The sequence below is a fragment of the Ranitomeya imitator genome, chromosome 3, assembly GCF_032444005.1.
Source record: "Ranitomeya imitator isolate aRanImi1 chromosome 3, aRanImi1.pri, whole genome shotgun sequence".
Taxonomy (NCBI): domain Eukaryota; kingdom Metazoa; phylum Chordata; class Amphibia; order Anura; family Dendrobatidae; genus Ranitomeya; species Ranitomeya imitator.
In genome coordinates, this window is record NC_091284.1 from 743,009,568 (window position 1) to 743,028,845 (window position 19,278).

Here is a 19,278-nt window from a genome sequence, read left to right on the forward strand (position 1 = left end):
CGCTCATCCCTAGTGAGCATTTAAACCCACAGGTCTTTCACAGATTTGTTTACCACTTGGCTGCGAAAATTAAGTATTAAATTTGTCCTCTAAAATGTAGTTTTCAATTTTTAAACTGGACAACAAGGAAAAATGGACCACAAAATATGTTACGGAATATCCCCTGAGTACAGCAGTGCCCCCAGATAAGTCAAAAAATATTTTTTAAGCACAGTACAAAGACCAGAAGGAAAGGAGCGCCATATCTCAGTGCAGACTTGCCTGGAATGGTTTGCCACGTCACATTGGCAGAGCTGCTGAGGTGTCAGAACAGCAGAAACCTTACTACGCATGTGAGCTGAGCCTCACTGCCATCTTTGGGAGGCAGAATGAACAAATCAACAGCATGTTAAGATTTGTTTTTGTTTATTTTTTACGCCGTTCCTCGTGTGGGATAAGTGATTAGACGACTTTATTCTTCAGGTCGGTGCGATTACAGCGATACCAGATTTAGAGAGTTTTTTTTTTTTCTATGTTTGGCTGCCGTCTCAAAACTAAAAGATACTTAAATAAAGTTTTTGCATCTCCATATTTTGAGAGCTATAATGTTTCTATATTTCTTCCAACAGAGTCATATCTTATTTTTTTTTTATGTTTTGTCGCTTGTACACAAAAACTTTTATAGAAAAAAATATTGGTTTTGCACAGCTTTATTCTGAAAGCTACAACTTTTTTTTATTTTTCCGCTGATTGAGCTTCATGGCAGCTTCTTTTTTTTTTGCAGGAAAGATGAAGTTTTCAGCAATACAAATATGTGAATTTTTGTGTTTATTTTTACATAAATATGTGTTTATTGGTGTAAAATGTTTTGTTTTTTATTTTGTTGCTTTTTTTTTTTTAAATAATTTTCAATCTTAAAAAAAAAAAAAAAGTTAACTTAGACCCTCTATGGGACAGTAACTTATATTATTTTGATCATTGGTCTCATGCATTGCAAAGGAACAGCACTGCAATGCATAAGACCTGTGATATTACACAGGCAGATCACCTGTTACACCCAGCGGCTGGGTCTAACAGACCACCATACCTGGCACAACAAGAGGTCATTGTTTGACCTGTGAGTGCCATGACAACCATCAGCCCACCCCTCCGTGATTTTGTCCCTGGCTGTTACTGCAGGGGCTCGGTTGGTAGATGCGCTAAGCTCTGGCAGTGTTGTGATTTGCTCATTGTCGTCCTTTTCTGTCATGGCATTTGTGGATTCAAGCGCTGCCCTGAACTTAATGGACTTCGAATTCGCAAGGCGCTGTGGTTTTTCCTTGCAGCCTTTGCAGAGCCCTATTCCTTTGAGGGGTATTGATGCTACACCCTTGGCCAAGGATAAACCTCAGTACTGGACACAGATGACTATGTACTTGGCTCCAGCACATCAGGAAGATTGCTGTTTTCTGGTGTTGCATAACCTGCATGATGTTGTTGTACTGGGTTTTCCATGGTTACAGGAACATAATCCGGTGCTGGATTGGAAAACTATGACTGTGACTAGTTGGGGTTGTCAAGGGGTACATAGTGACGTTCCTTTGATGTCAATTTCCTCTTCCCCCTCTTCTGAGGTCCCTGAGTTTTTGTCGGATTTCCAGGATGTATTTGATGAGCCCAAGTCCAGTTCCCTTCCTCCGCACAGGGACTGTGATTGTGCTATTAACTTGATTCCTGGTTGCAAGTTCCCTAAGGGCCAACTTTTCAATCTGTCTGTGCCAGAGCATGCCGCCATGCGGAGTTATGTTAAGGAGTCTTTGGAGAAGGGGCATATTCGGCCCTCTTCGTCACCATTGGGAGCGGGTTTCTTTTTTGTTGCTAAGAAGGATGGCTCCTTGAGACCCTGTATTGATTATCGTCTTCTTAATAAGATCACGGTCAAATTCCAATACCTCATGCCTTTGCTTACTGATTTGTTTGCTCAGATTAAGGGGGCTAGTTGGTTTACTAAGATTGACCTCCGAGGGGCATATAATCTTGTTCGTATTAAACAGGGTGACGAATGGAAAACTGCATTTAATACGCCCGAAGGCCATTTTGAATACCTTGTGATGCCATTTGGGCTCTCTAATGCTCCATCTGTGTTCCAATCCTTCATGCATGATATTTTCCGCAATTATCTTGATAAATTCATGGTCGTATATTTGGATGATATTTTGATTTTTTCCGATGATTGGGAGTCTCATGTGAAGCAGGTCAGGATGGTGTTCCAGATCCTTCGTGATAATGCTATGTTCGTGAAGGGGTCTAAGTGCCTATTCGGAGATCAGAAGGTCTCTTTTTTGGGTTTTATTTTTTCTCCCTCGTCTATACAAATGGATCCTGTTAAGGTCCAAGCTATTCATGACTGGATCCAACCCACATCTGTGAAGGGCCTTCAAAAATTTTTGGGCTTTGCTAATTTCTATCGCCGTTTCATTGCTAATTTTTCCAGTGTGGTTAAGCCCCTTACTGATTTGACGAAGAAAGGCGCTGATGTGACGAATTGGTCCTCTGAGGCTGTTGAGGCCTTTCAGGAGCTTAAACGCCGATTTACTTCTGCCCCTGTGTTGCGTCAGCCAGATGTTTCTCTTCCTTTTCAGGTTGAGGTCGACGCTTCTGAGATTGGGGCAGGGGCCGTCTTGTCTCAGAGGGAGTCTGATGGTTCTTTGATGAAACAGTGTGCTTTTTTTCCAGAAAGTTTTCCCCTGCGGAACGCAATTATGATGTCGGCAATCGGGAGTTGTTGGCTATGAAGTGGGCGTTTGAGGAGTGGCGACATTGGCTTGAGGGAGCTAAACACTGCGTTGTGGTCCTGACCGATCATAAGAATCTGATTTACCTCGAGTCGGCCAAGCGGCTGAATCCTAGACAGGCTCGATGGTCCCTGTTTTTCTCCCGTTTTGATTTTGGAATTTCAGGCTGATAGGCCTGACCGCTGTCCAGTGGGGAAGCTGTTTGTTCCTGATAGATGGACAAGTAAGGTTATTTCTGAGGTTCATTGTTCAGTGTTGGCTGGTCATCCTGGGATTTTTGGTACCAGAGATTTGGTTGCTAGGTCCTTTTGGTGGCCTTGTCGCGCGATGTGCGTGCTTTTGTGCAGTCCTGTGGGACTTGCGCCCGGGCGAAGCCTTGCTGTTCCCGCGCTAGTGGGTTGCTTTTGCCTTTGCCGGTCCCTGAGAGGCCCTGGACGCATATTTCCATGGATTTTATTTCGGATCTTCCTGTTTCCCAGAAGATGTCTATTATCTGGGTTGTTTGTGACCGGTTCTCTAAAATGGTCCATCTGGTACCTTTGCCTAAGTTGCCTTCCTCCTCAGATCTGGTTCCATTATTTTTTCAGCATGTTGTTCGTTTGCATGGCATTCCGGAGAATATTGTCTCTGACAGGGGTTCTCAGTTTGTCTCTAGATTTTGGTGGGCCTTTTGTGCTAGGATGGGCATTGATTTGTCTTTTTCTTCGGCGTTTCATCCTCAGACTAATGGCCAAACTGAGCGAACTAATCAGACCTTGGAGACCTATTTGAGATGCTTTGTGTCTGCTGATCAGGATGATTGGGTGTCTTTCTTGCCGTTGGCCAAGTTTGCCCTTAATAATCGGGCTAGTTCGGCTATTTTGGTTTCACCTTTCTTTTGTAATTTTGGTTTTCATCCTCGTTTTTCTTCTGGGCAGGTTGAGCCTTCTGATTGTCCTGGTGTTGATTCTGTGGTGGACAGGCTGCAGCAGATTTGGACTCATGTGGTGGACAATTTGACGTTGTCTCAGGAAAGGGCTCAATGTTTTGCTAACCGCCGTCGGTGTGTTGGTCCCCGGCTTCGTGTGGGGGATTTGGTTTGGTTGTCTTCTCGTCATGTTCCTATGAAGGTTTCTTCCTCTAAGTTTAAGCCTCGGATTATTGGTCCTTATAAAATTTCTGAAATTATTAATCCGGTGTCTTTTCGTTTGGCTCTTCCAGCCTCTTTTGCCATTCATAATGTTTTCCATAGATCTTTGTTGCGGAGATATGTGGTGCCCGTTGTTCCCTCGGTTGACCCTCCTGCTCCGGTGTTGGTTGAGGGAGAGTTGGAATATGAGGTTGAGAAGATTTTGGATTCTCGTTTTTCGAGGCGGAGGCTTCAGTATCTTGTCAAGTGGAAGGGTTATGGCCAGGAGGATAATTCTTGGGTTGTTGCCTCCGATGTCCATGCCACCAATTTGGTTCGTGCTTTTCATTTGGCTCGTCCTGATCGGCCTGGGGGCTCTGGTGAGGGTTCGGTGACCCCTCCTCAAGGGGAAGGTACTGTTGTGAATTCTGCTCTTGGGCTCCCTCCGGTGGTTGTAAGTGGCACTTTTGTGAGTTCTGCTCTTGGGCTCCCTCTTGTGGTTTCAAGTGGTATGGCTGCTCCTTGGAGTTAGCTGTCATCAGCAGCCTCCACTTATCGTCTCTTCTGCTGGCTATTTAGGCCTGGCTGTTCCTTCAGCCAAGTGCCACTTGTAAATGGTTCCTGGTTGGATTCACATCTCTTTGGATTTCCCTGTTATCCTGACCAGTTCAGCAAAGCTAAGTTTTTGCTTGCGCTTTTCTGTTCACAGATTGTGGACTTATCCGTTCAGTGCTTTCTATGTTTGTCCAGCGTTATCAGTATGAATTAATTCTGTCTTGCTGGAAGCTCTGGGAAGCAGATTTACCCTCCACACCTTTAGTCAGGTGTGGAGATTTTTTTTGTAAACTCTGCGTGGATTTTTGTAGTGTTTTATACTGACCGCACAGTATTCCATCCTGTCCTATCTATCAAGCTAGACTGGCCTCCTGTGCTCATCCTGGTTTCATTCTGTGTATGTCTTTTTCCTCTCCACTCACAGTCATTATTTGTGGGGGGCTAATCTATCCTTTGGGGATTTTCTCTGAGGCAAGATAGTTTTCCTGCTTCTGTCTTTAGGGGTAGTTAGCTCTTAGGCTGTGACGAGATGCCTAGGGAGAGTTAGGGGCATTCCACGGCTACTTCTAGTGTTGTGTTGAGCTTAGGGACTGCGGTCAGTACAGTTACCACTTCCCTCAGAGCTCGTTCCATGTTGCTCCTAGACCACCGCATCATAACAGGCAGTGATTGTGCAGGACGATCATGCTGTGATCAAATTGACTGACCGATCACAGCGATCTGAGTGTGGGGACCCATTTTATTAGCCAATGACAGCTGTCGATACAGAACTGCGACTACGTGTTTACAGAGGAAGCACAGTAAGGACAGTATGACGCAGCAAGGGGCCTGTGTTATATATCACCTTAAATAATTCTAGAGCAGCATTTTTCATGATTCTGCGTTTTGTCATTCCTCCTGGAAATCTATGAACACATTGATGACTGGGTGTTACCCATTACATTTCGAGGAAGTCTTGTGCACACGTCAATAATCTCTTAAACAGTAATTTTTGCACTAACAAATCAGGTCGGCACTTACCTTTTATTATTGTAGGGTGAGTTTTCCCAGATCTCAGGAGGAACGTAATAAGGTGTCCCAACATATGTGCAGGCATAGGCGATCGGACTAATTAAAAAAAAACCAAAACACCTGATTATCATAAAATGCTAAACCGAATAGTTGGTTAAGGGATATTATAAACAAGTCTTAATTAAAGGGGTTCTTGGAGATTAAAAAAAGAAAACTTGAAACAGCACTACCCTTGTCCAGGGGATGTGTCTGGTACTGCAGCTCAACTCTATAAAAATGAATATTCTGCATTACCAAATACAACTCATGCATAGACACCATGCCGATTTCCTGCAGTTGGCATAGATTAGGAGCCAATTTCATGCTCCATCGATCCCAGCCAACCTTAGGGCAGCGTAAGCATTGATCATATTCAACCAACATTCCTAGATGGCAGAGGTGGCAGGTATCCTGGGTAGCGATCAGAGACCATACAATAAAAAGGAGAGCTGTTTTTACAATGGATTACAATTTTCAGCGTTTTTCACCCATTGAAAGTAATGGGTGGTGAAAAAGAAAAAAAAACTCTGAAAAAACACAGGTATCAGGTTTTGCTGCGTTTTTTTTTTGCCAATGAGACAAATATAGCATGACAAAAACGCAGCAAAAAACGAAAGAAAAAACATGAAAAACCTGCTTTTTCTGCAGTTTCTTTACTACCAAGAGAGCGGGTTTTGCTGCAAAAAAAAAAATGCAGCAAAAATCCACATGTGAACATAGCCTAAAGGTACCGTCACACTAAGCGACGCTGCAGCGATACCGACAATGATCCGGATCGCTGCAGCGTCGCTGTTTGGTCGCTGGAGAGCTGTCACACAGACAGCTCTCCAGCGACCAACGATGCCGGTAACCAGGGTAAACATCGGGTTACTAAGTGCAGGGCCGCGCTTAGTAACCCGATGTTTACCCTGGTTACCATCGTTAAAGTAAAAAAACAAACACTACATACTTACCTACCGCTGTCTGTCCTCGGCGCTCTGCTTCTCTGGTCTGGCTTTGAGCACAGCGGCCGGAAAGCAGAGCGGTGACGTCACCGCTCTGCTTTCCGGCTGCCTGGCGCTCACAGCCAGACCAGAGAAGCAGAGCGCCGAGGACAGACAGCGGTAGGTAAGTATGTAGCGTTTGTTTTTTTACTTTAACGATGGTAACCAGGGTAAACATCGGGTTACTAAGCGCGGCCCTGCGCTTAGTTACCCGATGTTTACCCTGGTTACCAACGAAGACATCGCTGAATCGGTGTCACACACGCCGATTCAGCGATGTCTGCGGGGAGTCCAGCGACGAAAGAAAGTTCTGGACTTTCTTCCCCGACCAGCGACAGCACAGCAGGGGCCTGATCGCTGCTGCCTGTCACACTGGACGATATCGCTAGCCAGGACGCTGCAACGTCACGGATTGCTAGCGATATCGTCTAGTGTGACGGTACCTTAAGGGTCATAAATAAAACAAAGCATAGACAGTGAAATAGATTATATAAAACCTTTTTCTGCTAATATAGTATCTGAAAACTACAGACATTTACTACCACTAAAGACAGATTTTTCTGTGGGAATCGATCCGCTGTACTGAGTGGTCACAGACATGATACATGTAGGGCAATAATAGTTAGGGAAACAAGAGGATAAGGGAGCATAATTACCTGGAGAGAACCCGCGCTGATCCAAAGTCCCCCAACTTTATGGCTCTTCTTTGAGTAAGGAAAATATTCTGCATTAAAGAAATGTATATACTGTAGATTCACTCCCATAAAGTGTTTATATGTACCGCACATACTCGAGTATAAGCTGAGATTTTCAGCCCGGTTTTTGGGTTTTTTTTTTTTTTTTTAGGCGAAAAGTGCCCCTCTCGGCATATACTCAAGTAATTGAGTATAATCACACTCACCTCCTCCTGGTGCAGTCTCTGCACTTCCCTGCTTCTCCGATGGTCTCGGGCGCCTGCAGCTCTTCCTGTGTTCAGCGGTCACGTTGTACAGCTCATTAAAGTAATGAATATGGACGTGACTCCACTCCCATAGGCGTGGAGCACATATTCATTACTTTAATGAGCGGTACCATGTGACTGCTGAACACAGAGACCATTGGAGAAGCAGGGACATACAGAGAGACCACGCCAGGAGGGGGCGAGTATAACGGCGGAGGGTGAGCCATGCGATATTCACCTGTCCCCGTTCCACCGCCGCTCTCGGTCTTCCGCATCCTCTGGCTGTGACATTCAGGTCTGAGGGTGCAATGACGTGGTTAGTGTGTGCCCTCTGCCTGAACAGTCACTGCAGAGAGCCGTAAGACACAGCGGTGCGCGGTTGTGGAGCGGGGACAGGTGAATATCGCAAGTGACGGTGTCCTGAGCCAGCGGCGTCTCCGGCACCTGGACCCCATAGCGCGCCAGTGTCTCCACCTGTTCAGGACACCGGCACCAGACCCTCAGCGACGAGAGTTGAGTATATCTTTTTTTTTTTTTTTTTAAATTGCAGCAGCAGCATACGGGGCATATTATTCTATGGAGCATCTTTTGGGGCCACCAACATTTATGCAGCTTATATGGGGCATAATATTCTATGGAGCATCTTATGGGGCCATCATTAACCTTTTATGCAGCATTATATGGGGCATATTTTAATATGGAGCATCTTATGGGGCCCATCATAAACTGCATGGAGCATTATATGGGGCATATTTTGTATGGAGCCGTATTTTGTACGGCGCTCCTGATTCAATATGGATATTCACCAAACTTAACCTACTGATGTCTCAATTAATTTTACTTTTATTGGTACCTATTTTTATTCTTGAAATTTACCGGTAGCTGCTGCATTTCTCATCCTAGGGGTGTTCGTTTTGAAAGACAGAGCACCCTATTAATACTACATCTGCAAATGACATGTAAGTATCGTGCAGTGTCAGATTGGGGTGCAGAGGGCCTTCATATAGAGAGTACACCTGTTAATACTTTGCAGGTTCTACACATACAGGTCATGATAGGAAATAAAGCCCCCCAAATAATCCTCAGCACAAAGTGAATTTCCTCGTCATGGTCTAAGATTAGCAAAATACAGGCTGTGTGTAGTTTTGTAATTCAATCCCATCCAATATAATGGAGCTGAGCTGCAATACCAGACACGACCGATGGACTGGTGTGGCGCTTTTTGGTCATTTAATGGCTGACATTAAGGACTGCTTGTTTGGGACCCCCTGGCATTTGTTGGTGCAAACTCTGGCCTAACTATTGTGCATTTACAGATGATCAAACTTCACTGGACACTTGACATTAACTAGTTCACCTTTGACTTGATATCCCTGTGGAGCACTCGCTTCTCATGGATATGTTGTACGGCCAGACACATCTGCACAAACCAGTGGAGGACCTGTTACATAGTGGAGGAAAAGAGGAGATGAATAATAAAAATAAATGTATATATATATATAAAATATATATATTTTGCTTTGATGACTGCTTTGCACACTCTTGGCATTCTCTTGATGAGCTTCAAGAGGTAGTCACTGGGAATGGTTTTCACTTTACAGGTGTGCCCTGTCAGGTTTAATAAGTGGGATTGCTTGCCTTATAAATGGGGTTGGGACCATCAGTTGTGTTGTGCAGAAGTCTGGTGGATACACAGCTGATAGTCCTACTGAATAGACTGTTAGAATTTGTATTATGGCTAGAAAAAAGCAGCTAAGTAAGAAAAAAACGAGTGGCCATCATTACTTTAAGAAATGAAGGTCAGTCAGTCCGAAAAATTGGGAAAACTTTGAAAGTGTCCCCAAGTGCAGTGGCAAAAACCATCAAGCGCTCCAAAGAATCTGGCTCACATGAGGACCGCCCCAGGAAAGGAAGACCAAGAGTCACCTCTGCTTCTGAGGATAAGTTTATCCGAGTCACCAGCCTCAGAAATCGCAGGATAACAGCAGCTCAGATTAGAGACCAGGTCAATGCCACACAGAGTTCTAGGAGCAGACACATCTCTACAACAACTGTTAAGAGGAGACTTTGTGCAGCAGGCCTTCATGGTAAAATAGCTGCTAGGAAACCACTGCTAAGGACAGGCAACAAGCAGAAGAGACTTGTTTGGGCTAAAGAACACCAAGAATGGACATTAGACCAGTGGAAATCTGTGCTTTGGTCTGATGAGTCCAAATTTGAGATCTTTGGTTCCAACCATCGTGTCTTTGTGCGACGTAGAAAAGGTGAACGGATGGACTCTACATGCCTGGTTCCCACCGTGAAGCATGGAGGAGGAGGTGTGATGATGTGGGGGTGCTTTGCTGGTGACACTGTTGGGGATTTATTCAAAATTGAAGGCATACTGAACCAGCATGGCTACCACAGCATCTTGCAGCGGCCTGCTATTCCATCTGGTTTGCGCTTAGTTGGACAATCATTTATTTTTCAACAGGACAATGACCCCAAACACACCTCCAGGCTGTGTAAGGGCTATTTGACCAAGAAGGAGAGTGATGGGGTGCTACGCCAGATGACCTGTCCTCCACAGTCACCAGACCTGAACCCAATCGAGATGGTTTGGGGTGAGCTAGACCGCAGAGTGAAGGCAAAATGGCCAACAAGTGCTAATCATCTCTGGGAACTCCTTCAAGATTGTTGGAAGACCATTCCCGGTGACTACCTCTTGAAGCTCATCAAGAGAATGCCAAGAGTGTGCAAAGCAGTCATCAAAGCAAAAGGTGGCTACTTTGAAGAACCTAGAATATAAGACATAATTTCAGTTGTTTCACACTTTTTTGTTAAGTATATAATTCCACATGTGTTAATTCATAGTTTTGATGCCTTCATTATGAATTTACAATTTTCATAGTCATGAAAATACAGAAAAATCTTTAAATGAGAAGGTGTGTCCAAACTTTTGGTCTGTACTGTATGTGTGGAGAAAAATGGGCACAGAATTTAAGGAAAATAATATCTTGCCAACAATTAAGCATGGGGGTGGATCAATCATGCTCTGGGGTTGTGTTGCAGCCAAAGGCACGGAGAACATTTCACGTGTAGAGAGATGGATTCAATAAAGTTTCAACAAATTCTTGATGCAAGCATAGCACCATCTGTAAAAAAAAAGCTGAAGTTGAAAAGAGGATGGCGTCTACAAATAGATAATGATCCTAAACACACATCAAAATCCACAATAGTCCTCAAAAGGCGCAAACTGAAGTTTTTACAATGGCCATCACAGTCCCTGATCTGAACATCGTTGAAAATCTCTGTCTAGACCTCAAAAAACAGTGCATGCAAGACGACCCAGGAATCTCACAGAACTGAGGGATTTTCATCCATTCTTCCTTGGAAAATTCTTCCAAACAAGAACTGAAAGACTCTTGTCTGGCTACTAAAAGTGCTTACAAGCTAGGATACTTGCAAAAGGCGGTGCTACTAGTTACTAACCATGCAGGGTGCCCTAAATTTTGCATTGGTCTATTTTCCTTTTTTGTAATTTTTAAAATATTGAAGATGAATATATATTTTTTGGTTGCCTAAAATACAAAAGAAATGTGTCATCTCTAACTTTAGCCCTTTTAGAGATCATTTAATCTTCAACCTGCTTAACTGTTAACAATAACAGTAATTTTGACCAGGGGTGCCCAAAGTTTTACATGCCACTGTATGCAAAATTTTTGTAACTTTTTAAAAAGTTAAATGTACAATTTTCATAGTCATGAAAATACAGAAAAATCCTTAAAATGAGAAGGTGTGTCCAAACTTTTGGTCTGTAATAAAGATATATATATATATATACACTGTATATATAATATAACGCTGGGAGCGTCACTCTGTCCGAAGCCTCTATAGACTGCGCAAGCGCCGGCGCAGTCTGGCCCCCACAGAGTGACGCTCCCAGGAGATCGCGGTATGCGTAAACACTGAACGCACACCGCGATCTCCACCGGAGAGGCAGGGACCCTGGACACGCCAGGAGGGCGAGTATATTCACCTGTCCCCCGTTCCAGCGCTGTGTGCGGCTCCGTCTTCCGGGTCCTCTGCTGTGACGTTCACAGTTCAGAGGGCGCGATGACGCGCTTAATGCGCCGCCCTCTGACTGAACAGTCACAGCCAGAGGAGCCGGAAGATGGCGGCACGCAGCGCTGGAACGGGGGACAGGTGAATATAGCAAGTGCTGGGGGGCCTGAGCTAGCGGCGATACCGGCACCTGACCCCCACAGCGCGCCGGTGTCCCCGCTTGCTCAGGCCCCCCAGCACTCGGCGCCCAGCGACGATAGGTGAGTATGTTATATATATATATATAAAATCGCAGCAGCATACGGGGCATACACACTGGAGCATCTTATGGGGCCATAAACCATAATGGAGCAGTGTACGGGGCATATATTATGGAGCGCCTTATGGGGGCCATAAACCATAATGGAGCAGTGTACGGGGGCATACACACTGGAGCGTCTTATGGGGGCCATAAACCATAATGGAGCAGTGTACGGGGGCATACACACTGGAGCGTCTTATGGGGGCCATAAACCTTTATGGAGCAGTGTACGGGGGCATATATTATGGAGCATCTTATGGGGGCCATAAACCATAATGGAGCAGTGTACGGGGGCATACACACTGGAGCGTCTTATGGGGGCCATAAACCTTTATGGAGCAGTGTACGGGGGCATATATTATGGAGCATCTTATGGGGGCCATAAACCTTTATGGAGCAGTGTACGGGGGCATACACACTGGAGCGTCTTATGGGGGCCATAAACCTTTATGGAGCAGTGTACGGGGGCATATATTATGGAGCATCTTATGGTGGCCATAAACCATAATGGAGCAGTGTACGGGGGCATACACACTGGAGCGTCTTATGGGGGCCATAAACCTTTATGGAGCAGTGTACGGGGGCATATATTATGGAGCATCTTATGGGGGCCATACACCATAATGGAGCAGTGTACGGGGACATACACACTGGAGCGTCTTATGGGGGCCATAAACCTTTATGGAGCAGTGTACGGGGGCATATATTATTGAGCATCTTATGGGGGCCATAAACCTTTATGGAGCAGTGTACGGGGGCATACACACTGGAGCGTCTTATGGGGGCCATAAACCTTTATGGAGCAGTGTATGGGGGAATACAAACTGGAGCGTCTTATGGGGGCCATAAACCATAATGGAGCAGTGTACGTGGGCATATATTATGGAGCATCTTATGGGGGCCATCAACCATAATGGAGCAGCGTATGGGGCATATGGATGGGAGAAGCAAATTAAAGAATGGTGGCGCAGGATGGGAGCAGCACATGACAGAATAGGGCAGCACATGACAGAACAGGGGTGCAGGATGGCAGCAGCACATGACTGAACAGGGGCACAGGATGGGTGCAACACATGACAGAATGGGGGCGCAGGATGGAGCAGCACATGTCAGAATGGGGGTGCAGGATGGGAGCAGCACATGTCAGAATGGGGGTGCAGGATGGGTGCAGCACATGACTGGATGGGGACGCAGGATGGAGCAGCTCATGGCAGGATGGGGACGCAGGATGGAGCAGCACATACCAGGATGGAGACCATATACGTATAAATGCTCGCCACCCGGGCGTAGAACGGGTTCAATAGCATATATATATATATATATATATATATATATATATATATGTGTGTATATATGTGTGTATATATATGTGTATATATATGTGTATATATGTGTATATATATGTGTATATATATATATATATATATATATATATATATATATGTATATGTATATGTATATATATATATATCTCCTTGTCACGGATCCCTACTCCGTGGTGTCACTTATTCGTCACGTGCCTGCTCTCACACGTGACTTGGGGTTGTGCCTGCAAGGGTTAATCTATCTCCCCACTCTCAGTCCAGCATTCAACCTCTGTCCTATGCTGTAATGGGAGCATAAATCACACACCGACACAGGCCACACACCCGCTCATACGCGCTGCCACCACTCATCGAATACACGGGCGATGAGTCCCAGAAATAATACTAATAAAAATATGTTTATCACTCATAAGGCTCACACACCTCTAGGCTATGGATTCTTTAGAACATTCAAGGTTCAACTTATTAAAGTTTATACTTTAATAGCAAAAGGTTCAATGCTTACAATAGGAAAAAGGTATGCAAATCTATATACATAATTGTCTAAGGGGTACTTCCGTCTGTCTGTCTGTCTGTCCTTCTGTCACGGTTATTCGTTCGCTGATTGGTCTCGGCAGCTGCCTGTCATGGCTGCCGCGACCAATCAGCGACGGCCACAGTCCGATTAGTCCCTCCCCTATTCCCCTGCACTCACTGCCCGATGCCCGCTCCGTAATCCCACTCACACAGGGTTAATGGCAGCGGTAACGGCCCGCAGTGTAACGGACTCAGTTACCGCTGCTATTAACCCGGTGTGTCCCCCAACTATTTACTATTGACGCTGCCTATGAATATATATTATTTTCCTCTGGAAACACGTGTGAAATGGTTCCCAGGGATACCTTCCCTCAGGCCGCAATTTAGCATCTCCCCTCCAAAACCTCAGAGGTGTCAAGTGTTCCTTTTGTTCTTGGCCTTAGCCAGACACCCTGGTGAGATCTGGAGACAGAATTTCTACTAGTTCCAAGGAAGTACTTATTAACACCTAGGTGCGACTTGCCTTCAGGACAGATGTTAAATTATTACTAGTCACACATATAACCCTAGACATATGGTTCCCACACACACATATATATAATATTAATATATATATATATATATATATATATATATGTATATATATATATATATATATATATATATACATATACATATACACACACATATTTCACCAAAATCCCCCTCTATAATCTTAACTATCGGGGGCAGTTTTCAGTTCCACAGAAAGCACACAGAAGAGAGGATGTAATGGTGGGGGACTAAAGCCAAGGCTTTAATGCTAGGTTCACACTTTAAATTTTTGGTGCTTTCTTCTGCAGCCAAAACCTGAATTCTTAGCAGTAAAATAAAGTTGCAGAAAAAAAAGCACAGGTTTTGCTGCCTTTTTTGCAAAATTTTTGTTGCATTTCTCAGGATCCCAAAGTTCAGCTTTGTTTACACTGTGTGCATGAACGATACAAGGTATTAGGCCCCCAATGTAAGAAACATGTGAAACCATAAAACATTTCTGGGAAAAATGGCAATTTCATCAAATTATTTAGTGGAAAAAGGTTTGTTTTTTTTTAGGTCTGAAAAAATGGGGATTTTTCTGGGCCAAAAAAAAAAAAAATCTGGATTCAAGTATGATGCGCTGTCATGAACTAAAGTACTAAAGTTACATGAGTTAATGAAAAAATGCTCTATTTCAAAGTCATATTTTTATTGTTATTTTATCATGAATAAGAAACATGGCATGGCTGTTGTCAGTTACATGACCATTATTAATTAGGGCGGATTGGCAGGTCTCCCAGTTAAGAAAAAATATGCATATTCTTCGCCTATTCGTGCTGAAGTTGAAAATGTGTGTCGCATCAATATCAGAACTATACAAACTCCAATAATCATAACTTTCCATAGGCGACATCAAGTCTGAAGAGATTTTTTCATCATGGCAGCGTTTGCTCCTTCATTCTACAAACCTGAGACTATGTCTGTTTCTCACAAGAGGTATCCTGCTTCAATCATCTGGGAACTGCAAGGAGCTTCTAGCTTCAAAAGGAGGAAGGGAGCAAGGAGGATCAGGGTGAGGATTAAGTGATCCAGACTCTTGGGTGGTGAGACTGGACAGTGCGGAAGACTGTACGATGCTGGCAAGCATCCTGGAAGCATTTGCTGCTATCCAACCGACCACGTGTTCGCACTGCTCTGGCTTTGGAAGTGGTGTCTTGTGTCTCTCTGCAAAGTAAGGCTTCTTTTACACTTGCCGTGATTTTGCGGCCGGTATTTGCAGCAACAATAAATTTCTATGGGGCCGCAAAAATGGGCCACAATAATTCCACGGCGCGCCGTATGGCCGCGAGGGCCATATTTACAGCTGTGAAAAAAGATTGAGAATGCTTGAACTTATTCATGGCTTACGGACACGTAAATCAATGGGGGCGCAAAAACAACGGAAGGTTGTTTTTGCGGTGCACCGTCACTTCCGGTTTTACTGACCGCCATTTTTTTTTTCCAATAGTTTTGCTATAGTACTGGGAATCTGGAAAACGGCGATCCGGTTAATAATGGGCCACAAAAAATATGGTATGTGTAAAAGTAGCCTAAAACAGGAAGCTATGTGTCATGGATGGGTGTGTTGCTTGTGCTCCAGCAACAGGCGCAGTCGCACCTGCCCCACGTCCTGGCCGTATGCGTGCACCATCATCATCATCACTTTCACACCCCTTACCGTACACCTTATGCATTTTCTGATTGAAGATCTCCTGGACATGAAAAAAAAATTTCTGGGGAAGGGGAGAAAGTAGTGGAGTGCTGTCTAAACGCATTTTCTAATTGCTAGGTCTCTGGAAACTAAGTTTCCTTGCTTAATTGAAGCAACAAATATGTAATAAAACCACCATAACTTCACACAAAGCACTTTGAACTGTACGGATGATACAGTCGATTTTTTCACCCTCTCCAAAAAAAATAAATAAATGTGATCACCTGCAGCAGATATATAATTAGCAACGGACTGCAAAGCCCTAAGCCCTGCCTAGAAGCTGTATTCAGCCACTCACTGCCCCACCTGTCCTTAGGCTAAATGCAGAATGTAGTGCATAGAAACAGCAAAGCAGAAGATTAGCCCTAAGAATTACTTTTAGTATGATGGATCAGCAAAGTATCACCACTAGAAGGCTCAGATTCCTAAAACTGTGCACACACAGGCCTGGACAACTGTTCTCTCCCTCCAATAGGAACTGTCCCTGAGCTGTGCAATGGCATCAGTGTGCCGAGCGCGGCGGCGCCTGTCCTTTTATAACAGCTGACGAGGTAATGCGGCCAGTCAATCACAGTAATGCCACTACCAAAATGGCTATGGCATTGCAGTGACTGGCAGGCAATCCCCTCCTGCTTATTGGCTGTGTAACAGGCGCCAAACATGCAGGGTGGGGCATTGGGAATTACATCCGAGCACCAGACAATGGTCGACGAGTGCCGAGCACATCAGAGCACCCAGATACTCGAGTGATATCCGAATATCACAGAGCACATTCAATCACCACTATCTGAAGCCACAGCTGTGACCAGATTTCATTTTGTTTTTCCTTTTATTTTATGCAATAGCAAATGCTGTATTGTCTTGTCCCATTTTGTATTATCTTTATAAAAAAATACACAACTCTGCCTATCTTTTTGGATGAAATATAAAATCGTTCTCTTCTTGATCTGTAAACCGCACCTCTGAAGCCATACACTACCTGTGTGTCCAATCCAGCCTATATAAAGATTGGTGGTGGCAGCTAATGGTTGTATAGTGGTTGTGTAGTTGGCAGTCACCGTACTGGGAGTATATACACGTATGCCATGCATTGGGATCAGAGGTGTATATACCATACGCTTACTGGGATTTCCCCAATAACCGACCTAATAGTGGAGGCAGCCGCGATCTCGGCCATCACTCCTCAGACAATTGCGTTATTATCTTGAAGATTGCAGGCAGTGGAGTTGCGTTCCTGATAACAGCGGTGGGCTCTTCGTGACCTCCCCTCGGGCTATTTGATCTTTAACAGCGCTCTTTAATTAACAGATTTACTGTCTGCATATTTCCGACTGCAAATTCTATTTCTTAATTTATTTTCAGACCTTATGCAGATTTCGCCACGTTTCACATTTTTCTCTCCCAGTAAGGCCTCTTTCACACTTCCGTCGCTGCATAATGCAGGGAAGTGACGTATCGACGGATGTTGTGAAAATAGTGTAAAACGCGTGCAACGCATCCAGTGTTATGACGAATGCGTCGAAGGAGTTCCTGCCTGCATTTTCAGGTATAAAAAAAAATCCTTCTGGCCATGCTCAGAATGAAAAAACGGGATATGTCGCTGCATTCCTGTGTTTGACGGTCAGCGACGGATCCTGCGTCCATAGGCTTCCATTATAGCCGATGACGGACAGCGCTGGACCCGCACGTCAGACCGCTATTTCCAACGGATCCAGTGCACGACGGATGAAACGGATGGCCATCCGTCACAATCCATCGCTAATACAAGTCTATGGGAATAAACAGGATCCTGCAGAAAAATTTGCAGGATCCTGTTTTTTCAAAACTCGACGGATTTCGACTGGAGGAAAAAGACGGAAGTGTGAAAGCGGCCCAATATGGGCAGGATGTGAGGTATTGTGGCATTCAGGTTGAACTGGTCATATTTTGGAATAACATCTATCCTGCAATTATTTCCTCTCCAGGTGCTTTCATCCTTTTTCCATTGCCTGTTTTTTTTCTGCCCTCTCTGACATACTTTCTTCCCTCTCCACTGCAGATATATGGAAAGCGCATTCCCCTTCTCTGCTGTTATCTCTAACAATAAGAGAAGTGAGGGAGGGAGCAGAGAAAACAATCAGCACCAGAAGCAGACCAGATGGATCTGTAACATTTTTACAAAAACACAAATATAATAAGAATCTACACCTAATTTATTCACGTTCATTACATATATTAGTTGTCAGTGCAAGTGGAAGTACCAAAATATGGGAAATTTCAGCAATGGGTGTCAGTATTTCTAATATTTGCAGGTGACATACCTACCATAAGGTGAGGCATGCAGCTGCTGGGCAGGTTGTGGTGGGAAGGGAGTACGGTCCTGCCATTCTGAGAGATAGTGCAGTATAATCCCCTATGATTAAACACAATACTCACTGTGTGTTCTGGAAACAGCTTTCCTTTCTGAAGTTTAATGGTCTCCAGCAGATCGCCCCGGTCACAATACTCCATGACGATGTACAGGTGGTCATCCGCTATCATTACCCAGCCATAGGAGGAAATCAAAAATGTTAGGTCACAAGTAGTTGATGCTAAAGGTAAGTATTTAGATCTCAAACCATGGCTCTACTGTCATCCATTGATGCTACCAGGAACAGTGTCCTGTGTGTGGCTGTAAGACAACTGGCTGCAGCAGAAGCTCGGGCAAGAGCCATTGAGCTCACAGTTGGCTGCAGCAGAAATAATGTGACGTTAGCGCGGCAGATAATAGAGAGCCACAGCAGCATCAGAGACTCAGTGTAGGACCTGGGAAGGGTGAGCAATGCTCAGTTTGGGTGGCACAGTGGTTAGCACAGCAGCCTTGCAGTGTTGGAGTTCTGGGTTCAAACCCCACCAAGGACAACATCTGCAAAGAGTTTGTATGTTCTCCCCGTGTTTGCGTGGGTTTCCTCCTCCCACATTCCAAAGACATACTGATAGGAAATTTAGATTGTGAGCCCCATCGGGGACAGTGATGATAATGTGTGCAAAATGTAAAGCGCTGCGGAATATGTTAGCGCTATATAAAAATAAAGATTATTATTTATTTATTATTAGTTTGTTTTAATTTAAAAAAAATTAAGCTGAGGTAGAGGGGTTTTCCGCAATCATTTAATCATGTTTGTTCTCTGCAGAATTTCAACAACACTGACAGGATAAAGAAGATTAACAAACATATATTTTATAATATATCATTTTAGGTTTAATTTTTCATTTGTAGATTTAGTGTACCTTCAAATGCCTCCCGAAATTTCACTATATTTGGGTGTTTCATCTTGGCCAGCAGAATTGCTTCTTGCCTGGACTCTTTGATTGCAGCCGAAGACTAGAAAAGAAGAGATTACAATTAGATTATTATCTTTAGTGCAAAATTGATATCTAATACATACCAGTAGTTAAATAGATAATAATGCAGGGGGTGG

General features: G+C 44.2%; 1 protein-coding gene across 1 annotated transcript in view; it reads right to left on the reverse strand.

The window, feature by feature from the left end:
* LOC138671037 (serine/threonine-protein kinase Nek3-like) overlaps nucleotides 1–19,278 on the reverse strand; it is an 89,641-nt gene that overhangs the window by 34,940 nt on the left and 35,423 nt on the right. The window contains exons 3-7 of the mRNA XM_069758890.1: nucleotides 19,088–19,181; nucleotides 18,254–18,351; nucleotides 8,747–8,830; nucleotides 7,106–7,173; nucleotides 5,437–5,523 (exon numbers count right to left, since the gene is read on the reverse strand). Coding sequence (XP_069614991.1) covers nucleotides 5,437–5,523; nucleotides 7,106–7,173; nucleotides 8,747–8,830; nucleotides 18,254–18,351; nucleotides 19,088–19,181 — 431 coding nt within the window. The remainder of the gene's footprint in view (nucleotides 1–5,436; nucleotides 5,524–7,105; nucleotides 7,174–8,746; nucleotides 8,831–18,253; nucleotides 18,352–19,087; nucleotides 19,182–19,278) is intronic.